Consider the following 11205-nt stretch of genomic DNA (forward strand, 5'->3'; position numbering starts at 1 on the left):
AAATAACAGTTGAAGAGTTTTTTTTTACTCAATGCAATGGAAACCGATTTCACAATCATTGCTAAGGCTCCATGACATTTATCTTCTAGTTGAAATGCAGCAAAAGCAGAATAGAATGTAACAACAATAAATTTATTTTCTTTTGCATTATAACAATATCATACCATTCAATACAGCAGTCAGAATCAGGCCGATGATAAATTGTCTGAAAACATTTGCGTGATGTTCTTTATAATATCTGGGTGGGTGTCTACAAGCACATACAGTTTTAGAGATGGCACGATTATATTTAGATTATACTATCTGAAGTTACATCCATTTCCTCCTCAGTTGTTAACATAGGCATTACAATTAGTTCTGTTAACCATTGTCAACTCTGAAACCTCAACACTGCACAAACAAAAGATTAACAATGATGGCAATTCAGTATTAAGACTTTCAGTCGAAGTAAACCTGTAAACATCTTGAGTATTACAGGTTGTTTTGCAAAAACAATAAAAAACTAAATCCAAACTGATTTAGTATGAGACCTCAGATGTTACATGTTTACAAGTACAAAATAATAATGAGTTTGATTTTGAGAGATGTCGGTTCCGTCTTCCTTACATATTTTTCATCTGAGCCATCAGCTCCTCTAAACTCTGTTCTGTTTCCTCCACAGTCTCCCCTGATTCTCCATCCTGGCAAAGAGAAAGAACACATGGAAAATTGCATGTAAACAATAGTAAATAGAGACAAAGTCTGCATTTATTTGATCAAAAATAGAGTAAAAACAGTAATATTGTGAATAAGATTACAATTTAAAAGAACAATTCTCTATCTTAATATAACTTAAAATGTAATTTATTCCTGTGATGCAAAGCTGAATTTTCAGCATCATTACTCCAGTCATTAGTGTCACATGACCCTTCAGAAATCATTCTAATAAGCTGATTTGCTGCTCAAGAAACATTTCTTATTATTATCAATGATGAAAACAGTTGTGCTGCTTAATATTTTTGTGGAAACCATGAATACATAGATCAATTTAATGCATCTTTGCTGATTTTTTTAAATGTACTGACTCAGCTTTCAAACATTAGTATAATTGTTTGTTAGGTAATTGCATGTTATGTTTTCTTAGGATATTTGAGGCATTATTGATCTGGCCTAAAACATTATTTGCATTTATCTTAATTCATTTTTTAGTTGGTTTTTTTTTTTATGCAGGAAAAATCCTGAAAAACAAAAGAGTTATTATATTTCAGTGGGTCGTACTTTCTTAGGTATGGTGTAGGCTACATGAATGCCCTCTGGTAGATCTGGTACCGGTCCTGATGCGTCCTGAAGCTCCGCCTCTGACACCTCTGATGCCAACTCAATGCCTGTCAGAAAACATATTGGTTCAAGATTAATAACGTTAACGCATTCCTGTTTTATGATTGAGTAATCTTTTGTGTTTTGCGTGTTGTGTGTGATGCCAACCCCATTCATTGTCCTCATGCACCACTTCCTCTTCTTCCTCTACCACTTCCTGCTTTGGCCGTTCTGCTTCTTTTCTCTGGAAAATAAGCAATGAATAACCAATGATAGACTGCTGATATTGATATTTTACTGGTTTTTGCCCCAGTATGCATTTATTTACATTACTTGCATAGAAACAGTCACGTTAATATTTTGGAACTGTGTAACTACTCAGCAGTCAGAATCAGGCCAATGATAAGTTGTCAGAAATTTTTAAATAAAATTTTACATACAAATTAATGAACACCCTTGAAGTTCAAAAATAAAGAATTCAATGATGTTGTGGTTTAATAATATTTATTTATTAATCAATAAATCACACATTGACGACTATCAAGGTGCAAAAATAAGGTGAGAATACACTACATTACTTTTAAAATCTGAACAGATTTGACAACACTAGGCATCATACACTTGCCAACTTTGTAAATAGTTACAGAGGAAAAACTGGGCATCATACACTAAACGACTGAGGATCATACACTACTAGACTTTCACGTCGGTTCAGAACACAAACATGTGGCTTGTTGCTAGGGGATGCGTCACAAATGAAAACGTGTTCTAAAATCAGCTCTATCAAACATGTTTGATATCGTCCGACTGGATGGAATCATAGTCTGAAGTTAGAAAAAAAAAAAAATCAGGAGTATGTGGACATCATACACTACGCGATTTTCTATTAAATCTGTCAACTCAAATCTGCAGACTGGCTCTGACTTTCAGCAACTAGCGTCAACAAACATTTGTAGAAGTGTCACCTTGTACTCTTCCTGTTGTCGTCTGCAGTGCGCGTCATCACACTGTGGGTTGGCCTTCATTGCCATGCTTGGGAAGAAATCCTGCATGGCATTATAGCCCAGGTAATAACTCACTGTCCCAAACCCCAACAGATACCTACAATACAAACAATGTCATTCCAGGCCTTGTGTTTTAAAGTCCTTTGGAACCGTACTGACAGGACAGGACCTCTAAGGACTTGAAACGACCATGGGCTAAAGGGTTTGGCTGGGTAGTTTGCATGGTTCATTTAACCCCTGCTAGGACAAAAAATGGCTATATTTTGCCATCTAATGGCATTTATGTGATACTACAGCATTTACTACACATGAAGTAATGGCAATAACTAGTAACTAAACTGAAATAGGTTACACCAGTTAGGCCTGTGCTAATCAGTGTAATTAAGAATTTTTTTGTTTAAAATGGATGTTTATTGAACCTTTTTCGATAATGAAAATAGATTTTTTTTTTTGTACGTTTGCATGTTTATTCAGTATCATATTTGATACATCATGCATTTATGGCTCATTTAGTATGATATCAAAGAATATTGAGCTCACACAAACTGACCAAAAATAAGCAATTTAGTGGAGTTGCTGATATTTATATGGCCAAAAATTAAGATGAAATTCTGATTGAAATTCTCATTTAAATCAATGAGATCTTTATAACAGTACATCAGACTACTTAATATAAAATGTCACTATTATCTCCTAATAATCTTAGTAAGATGATATTTAAATGCTTAGTTATATATGATTAAAGCCTTGTAATTTTTATTGTGAGGGGCAAAATATATAATGTAATGCAATACAATGATGATTGAGAGATGCACAAATAAACATTCCTCAAAAGTCTAAGGTATCATATTTGATACATTTTTAAATGATTTATGGATAATCAAGTAAACCTAAGTTGCTTCAGTCCGGTAAATGTTCATCTTGAAATATTATCAATGTAAAAGTCCTTCTTTCTTTTTACTTTCACAGCAACAAGACATGTTACATTTACATGCTGAGAAGTATAAACTATTAATCAGACGACAGAGTGTGTAGCAGATTGTGTAAGTTTTGATCATGTTGATTAATTGAGAGACCTTAGAAACTTAAGGTCACACTTTAGATTAGGGTCCAATTGTCACTATTAACTACGAATTTTGCCTCAAACTCCTAATTACTGCTTTTTAATAGTTAGTAAGGTAGTTGTTAAGTTTAGGTATTGGGTAGGATCAAGGGATGTAGAATATGGTCATGCAGAATAAGGTATTAATATGTGTTTTTTTGAGTACTAATAAACAGCCAATATCCTAGTTTTATGCATGCTAATGAGCGACTAGTTATTAGTAAGAATTGAACCCTAAACTAAAGTGTTACCAAAATTGCATATCAAATTTAATACAGTAGGTTTTATAGGGTTCAAATCAGTGTGGTTAGGCCTGTACTGAATCTTAGGATTGTGATGGGGTCTTACTTCAAGACATTCTGCACAAGGAGCCCGGCGACCACTCCCATAGTGGTGGGCAGGCTGGCGGCACACACCCCGTCCTTCTTCAACGTCTTCTCATCGATATTTGCAGCCACGACGAGGGGAGGTGCACACTGACACACAGACAGAACTGCATCAGACCACTGTTAACTTTCCCACCCATTTGATTTGACAGAATTAACCAATGTTTAGAGGGTACAACCATACAGTATGAGATGGTTTTTAAGATCATTCACTCATGATTCAATTCATATTCAAGGCACATAGGGCCAGATTTATGAAACAGGGCAAATTAGCATGAGAGCGCAATCCCATAAAAGTGCAGATGGTAAGTTCTGCTGGTGATTTACTGACAATGAACACGTTAAAGAACAGACACAGGCAGATAATTTACATAATGACAATTCAGTCTATCAAGAGCAGCATAGGGTCGCAAACAAGCAGAGAAGATGATAATATGGAGTGTATGATCTACTCACAACACAGGAGCAAAGGGTTAGTTCATCCAGAAATGAAAATTCTGTCTTTATTACTCACCCTAATGTCGTTCCAAACCTGTGAGACTTTCATTCATCTTTGGAACACAAATGAATATCTTTTTAATGAAATCTGAGAGCTTTCTGTCCCTCTATTGACAGCTACGCAACTACCACTTTGAAGCTTCAAAAGTTCATAAAGAGATCGTAAAACTAATCCATATGAATTGAGCAGTTTAGTCCAAATTTTCAGAAGAGACTCAATCGCTTTATCTGATGAACAGATTTAATTTAGGATTTTATTCACATTTAAACATTGATCAGCGAACATAAACAGAAGCTCAACCGAACCTACATAATGTGCGAGAATGAACCTCATTGGATCTTGCAGAAGCTCAAACATGCTGCATAAGACATGCAAATGAACCTCATTGGGTCTTGAGGAAGCTTAAACGTGCTGCATAACACGAGAATGAACCTCATTGGTTCTTGCACAAGCTCAAACGTGCTGCGTAACACGAGAATGAACCTCATTGGTTCTTGCTGAAGCTCAAACGTGCTGCGTAACACGAGAATGAACCTCATTGGTTCTTGCACAAGCTCAAACGTGCTGCGTAACACGAGAATGAACCTCATTGGTTCTTGCTGAAGCTCAAACGTGCTGCAAAACACATGAGAATGAACCTCATTGGTTCTGGAGGAAGCTTAAACATGCTGCAATAACACATGAGAATGAACCTCACTGGTTCTGGAGGAAGCTTAAACGTGCTGCATAACACATGAGAATAAACCTTGTTGGTTCTTGCACAAGCTCAAACGTGCTGCGTAACACGAGAATGAACCTCATTGGTTCTTGCACAAGCTCAAACGTGCTGCGTAACACGAGAATGAACCTCATTGGTTCTTGCTGAAGCTCAAACGTGCTGCGTAACACGAGAATGAACCTCATTGGTTCTTGCAGAAGCTCAAACGTGCTGCGTAACACTAGAATGAACCTCATTGGTTCTTGCAGAAGCTCAAACGTGCTGCAATAACACATGAGAATGAACCTCACTGGTTCTTGAGGAAGCTCAAACGTGCTGCGTAACAGACGAGAATGAACCTAACTTGTTCTTGAGGAAGATCAAATGTGCTGCGTAACACATGAGAATGAGCCTCATTGGTTCTTGAGGAAGCTCAAACGTGCTGCGTAACACATGAGAATGAACCTCACTGGTTCTTGAGGAAGCTCAAACGTGCTGCGTAACACATGCGAATGAACCTCACTGGTTCTTGAGGAAGCTCAAACGTGCTGCGTAACACGAGAATGAACCTCATTGGTTCTTGCAGAAGCTCAAACGTGCTGCGTAACACATGCGAATGAACCTCACTGGTTCTTGAGGAAGCTCAAACGTGCTGTGTAACACGAGAATGAACCTCACTGGTTCTTGAGGAAGCTCAAACGTGCTGCGTAACACGAGAATGAACCTCACTGGTTCTTGAGGAAGCTCAAACGTGCTGCGTAACACGAGAATGAACCTCACTGGTTCTTGAGGAAGCTCAAACGTGCTGCGTAACACGAGAATGAACCTCATTGGTTCTTGCAGAAGCTCAAACGTGCTGCGTAACACATGCGAATGAACCTCATTGGTTCTTGAGGAAGCTCAAACGTGCTGTGTAACACGAGAATGAACCTCACTGGTTCTTGAGGAAGCTCAAACGTGCTGTGTAACACGAGAATGAACCTCACTGGTTCTTGAGGAAGCTCAGACGTGCTGCGTAACACGAGAATGAACCTCATTGGTTCTTGAGGAAGCTCAAACGTGCTGTGTAACACATGCGAATGAACCTCATTGGTTCTTGAGGAAGCTCAAACGTGCTGCATAACACATGCGAATGAACCTCACTGGTTCTTGAGGAAGCTCAAACGTGCTGTGTAACACGAGAATGAACCTCACTGGTTCTTGCAGAAGCTCAAACGTGCTGCGTAACACATGCGAATGAACCTCACTGGTTCTTGAGAAAGCTTAAACGTGCTGCATAACACATGAGAATGAACCTCACTGGTTCTTGAGGAAGCTCAAACGTGCTGCGTAACACATGCGAATGAACCTCACTGGTTCTTGAGGAAGCTCAAACGTGCTGTGTAACACGAGAATGAACCTCATTGGTTCTTGAGGAAGCTCAAACGTGCTGCATAACACATGCGAATGAACCTCATTGGTTCTTGAGGAAGCTCAAACGTGCTGTGTAACACGAGAATGAACCTCATTGGTTCTTGAGGAAGCTCAAACGTGCTGCATAACACATGAGATTGAGCCTCATTGGTTCTTGAGGAAGATCAAACGTGCTGCGTAACACAAGAATGAACCTCACTGGTTCTTGAGGAAGCTCAAACGTGCTGCAAAACACATGAGAATGAGCCTCATTGGTTCTTGCAGAAGCTCAAACGTGCTGCATAACACATGAGAATGAAACTCATTGGCTCTTGAGAAAGCTTAAACGTGCTGCATAACACATGAGAATGAACCTCATTGGTTCTTGCAGAAGCTCAAACGTGCTGCTTAACACGAGAATGAACCTCACTGGTTCTTGAGGAAGCTCAAACGTGCTGTGTAACACAAGAATGAACCTCACTGGTTCTTGCTGAAGCTCAAACGTGCTGCGTAACACGAGAATGAACCTCATTGGTTCTTGCTGAAGCTCAAACGTGCTGCGTAACACGAGAATGAACCTCACTGGTTCTTGAGAAAGCTTAAACGTGCTGCGCAACACAAGAATGAACCTCATTGGTTCTTGCAGAAGCTCAAACGTGCTGCTTAACACGAGAATGAACCTCACTGGTTCTCGCACGTCAAGCGAACCTGCTTGAGCTTTCATTTACCATATCTGATGTGTGAGTTGATGAATGTTTATATGTCAATAAAAACCTAAATTCAATCTGTTCATCATATAAATGATGATCATATAAAATCATGTCTTAATTTTACAGTACCTTTATGAACTTTTTGTAGCGTCAAAGTTTCAGTTGCGTAGCTGTTTATGGGGGGACAGAAACATCTTCATTTGTGTTTCAAAGATGAACAAAAGTCTTATGGGTTTGGAATGTAATTAACGGTGAGAGTAATTAATGACAGAATATTAATTTTTGGATGAACTATTCCTTTAAGACAAAAATAATGGTGCAAATAGTTTTTTAACACCAAGAGGGTTTGCGCTGATGCAAGCTGTTAGTAAATCTGGCCCATTATTTGTTATTTTGGGTGTGAGTGTTTGTCATACAGCAAAACAAGCCGTTTCTCCAGGGATAATGAGCTGGATGTGTCCAGAAACTGCGTTCTCACTGACGCCTGACTCCATCCAGGTCTGACCCAACTCATTACATGCCTATGAGAGAGAAGCAAACTTAATTGCTGATCATTTGTAGTGTAGTGTAATTGCTGATTTGTAGTGACTAAATGGCACAAAAAAGTATAAAAAAGATATAAACAACAAATAGCTTTCGATAGCTAAACGTAGTTTAATGCAAAGAACTCACTGTGTTAATGACCATCCGAGCCTCAAAGTTATCAACACAACTGAGGACCAAATCTACAGGCTTCCCCTCCTCAAGTCCTCCGTGACTGAAAACACAACACCAAGACTATTACAACCAAATCGAAATGAGGGAGAAAACTTTGAGGCAGTAAAAAAAAAATCACCTAATGCGTTCCATGAAATGCGTGAAGTTGTCCATTGTGGTGATGTTGTAATTGTGGGTCTCAAAAGCAACATCTGGATTAATGTTCCTGTACAGGAAAACACAGCATTATAATGAGAAATAAAATACATTAAAATGTTGGCAAATTCATCAATGAGCCCTCAAATCATAACTTCCAACTTCCAATTCATACAATAACTTTATAGTTGAGGTAGATTTTCATTAATAATAAAATAATACTGTGTGTGTGTGTGTGTGTGTGTGTGTGTGTGTGTGTGTGTGTGTGTGTGTTATTTTTTAGGGGATAAATTTAAACCTGACAAAACCTCCCAAAACCACATAATTAAATAAATAAAGTTTGTTTTTTTTCTATTAGGGTGTAGGATATAGTATTTGTAACTAACTGTAAATAAAAACAAATTTATTCCTGTGATGGTAAAGCTGAATTTATCATCATCATTACTCTAGTCTTCAGTGTCACATGATCCTTCAGAAATCTTTCTAATATCCTGATTTAGTATTCAAGAAACATGTCTTGTTATTATCAATGTTGAAAACAGTTATTTATTATTTATTAATATTTTTGTGGAAATAGTGATGCATTTTGAAATAGAAATGTATATATGAAAATGTATATATATAAGATGGGCAATATATATATTAAATGACATTCAATGCAGTGTACTGTGAATGTGTTTATGTGTAGCTTAAAGGGATAGTTCACCCAAAAATTAATTATTGAAGAAAATATTTTGAAGAATGTTGGTAAAGAAAGAAACTCAAACAGGTTTGGAACAAATTAAAGGAGTAGTTCACTTCAAATGAAAATTACCCCATGATTTACTCACCCTGAAGCCATCCTAGGTGTATATGACTTTCTTCTTTCAGACGAATACAATCTGAGTTATTAAAAAATATCCTGGCTCTTCCAGGTTTTATAATGGCAGTGGATTGATTGCAACCAACAAATTAAAGCTCAAAAACGTGCATCCATCCATCACAAACGAACTTCACACAGCTCCGGGTGGTTAATAAAGGCCTTGTGAAGCAAAATTATGAGTTTGTGTAAGAAAAATATTCATATTTAAAACTTTATAAAGTAAAATAACTAGCTTCTGGCCAAACGAACATACGGATTCCACTTAAGTGTAAAGCGCAACTTATGCAAGTAATGCAACTGTTGTATTACATATTTATTAAATGTTTAATTTAGTTTTTCCACTGCAATAGTATATAAACTGATAAAGTTTATTGACTGATTTATTGAGTCTCCAGCAAGAGTCTCCTTTTCTGCCAGAGCTGTTTTCTCTATTGTGTTTTAAATGAGTCAGATCACTTGATTCTCACCTTTCGGAGCCCAGACGTTGAATCGTTAGGTTGATTGACTTTCACCTTTTGTCTTTAATGGCTCTGGGATGGCTCTTGGAATTGGAGTTCCTGGCCAGTATCAGCATGTGAATAGTTATATTGATTCAGTTGGACTCAGAGTAGGGTGTGTTCCTACTTCATTTGCATGCTTTGTTCAGAGTCTCCACCTCTATGTAATCCCTCCCCCTTGGAATGTATATAACTACAATGCATACTGTATTAGAGTTAGATCATGTTGGAAGTACTGCAGCCACGTACAGCGGAGTTCTCAATAAAGAATAACTTCCGTTGAACGTGATCCCAACTGTCTCCTGGTCTCTGCTTCGATGAAAGAAAACTTTACAACACAACGTACTGCTGATATTTACGCTACGCCATGACGCACTACGCTACTTCTGACGTCATAAACTGCGTAAGTTGCGCATTAGGGGCAAGTAGACTGCGTTTGGCCGGAAGCTAGAATTTTACTTTGTAACGTGTTAAATATGAATATTGTCATATCGCTTTGCTTCAGAAGGCCTTTATTAACCCCCCGGAGCCGTGTGAAGTTCTTTATGATGGATGGATGCACGTTTTTGAGCTTCAGTCTGATGGTTGCAATCCACTGCCATTATAAAACTTGGAAGAGCCAGGATATTTTTTAATATAACTCCGATTGTATTCATCTGAAAAAAGAAAGTCATATACAACTAGGATGGCTTGATGGTGAGTAAATCATGGGGAAATTTTCATTTTAAAGTGAACTCTCCCTTTAAGATAAATTACCCCTTTTACCTAAGAGTGTGTTCTGCAGCCTGAACTTTACTGAGTCCTGCCTGATGTGGCTGGAAGAAGAGGCGGTTCATGTTGGCCAGCTCCACCTTATCATAGTCAAACAGCAGCAACTGCAGGGGAAGAAATCACAGACACAGCAGAAAGAGGCATGACAGTCTGTTACTGCAGAGCCGAGGCATGTCTCCAGGGGTTATGCTATTGGCTTCCCTCCTGTGTTCCACACTAAAACACCACAGGAACACAAGGCTTGAGAGGAATGCACCATTTTTAATTGAACAACATTAGGGGTGCACCACGCTACAGACTGGCCAATCAGTGCATCTCTACATTTGATTCATGCCTCCTAATGTCACATGACACTACATATATTCGACCTAAATATTGAGGAATGATGATAAAGGTGCTTTACCTTACCAATGCCACATCTGGTGAGCATTTCTGCAGTGACACTCCCCACCCCTCCAACTCCCACTACTGCCACACTATACGAGCGGATTCTCTGAGAATGACAGCAGGTGAATAGTTGTCATCTGAACAAGAAGTCAACACTATAAAAGTCTCATAAAAGAATAAATACGCATGTTTACCTCATAGTCTTGCACTATGCCCATCCTTTTGAGTGCCATTAGACGACTGTAAGACATTTAATGAATGTGAAAATTGCACCGGTATAAGCCTTCCATCCATATGTCAGTCAATAAACACAGCAGGATCAAAATGCTCACCTGTATGGATTTGAGTCTACGACTTCAGCGCTCATTTTATCAATTTTTGGTCTGAGATGATGTTCAGCATCACTTTGCTTCTGTTTGGATTTAATGAGTTCATTTTCTAACTCACGGATTCGCAGCCTCAGTTCCTCGACGGTGGTCATTTCTTCTGTAAAGACCCTCTATTCCAATAAACACGGGTTGATGTGATCCGGTGAGAGCACAAAGCACAGAAACGATTAAAATCACTACTTAATGTACACGTCTGCACTGTTAGAAATCAGCTGGAGAAGAGTGTCTCTCGATATTGAGTCCGGAGTGAAACGCAAAGTTCACAGGAACGGAAGTTCCACCAGTTAATGATTCCCGCGAATCGGTTCGTCTGAACAGATCTTTTAAATAAACTAGTTCAGAAACATGCGTGGGATAATGT

The 11205-nt window shown here is 38.3% G+C and overlaps 1 protein-coding gene across 1 annotated transcript; it reads right to left on the minus strand.

Moving 5' to 3' along the window:
• Positions 1 to 345: 345 nt before the first annotated feature.
• Positions 346 to 11114, minus strand: uba5 (ubiquitin-like modifier activating enzyme 5). The gene is made up of 12 exons (XM_079863807.1): positions 10788 to 11114; positions 10650 to 10695; positions 10472 to 10561; positions 10063 to 10172; positions 7922 to 8008; positions 7759 to 7843; positions 7503 to 7607; positions 3751 to 3878; positions 2262 to 2397; positions 1465 to 1540; positions 1258 to 1364; positions 346 to 680 (listed from the first exon to the last, which is right to left on the minus strand). The coding sequence occupies exons 1-12, from the start codon at positions 10934 to 10936 to the stop codon at positions 603 to 605; spliced, it is 1197 nt and encodes a 398-aa protein (XP_079719933.1). The 5' UTR covers positions 10937 to 11114; the 3' UTR covers positions 346 to 602.
• Positions 11115 to 11205: the final 91 nt, after the last annotated feature.

The sequence above is a fragment of the Squalius cephalus genome, assembly GCF_949319135.1.
Source record: "Squalius cephalus genome assembly, chromosome: 25".
Taxonomy (NCBI): domain Eukaryota; kingdom Metazoa; phylum Chordata; class Actinopteri; order Cypriniformes; family Leuciscidae; genus Squalius; species Squalius cephalus.

Coding starts and splice junctions, on each gene's coding strand:
- uba5 (XM_079863807.1), bottom strand. CDS start 10,936: ATGACCACCGTCGAGGAACTGAGGCTGCGAATCCGTGAGTTAGAAAAT. Junction 7,844..7,921: donor CATTTCATGGAACGCATTAG/GTGATTTTTTTT, acceptor TTGTGTTTTCAG/TCACGGAGGACTTGAGGAGG. Junction 1,541..2,261: donor GACAACAGGAAGAGTACAAG/GTGACACTTCTA, acceptor CTTATTTTCCAG/AGAAAAGAAGCAGAACGGCC.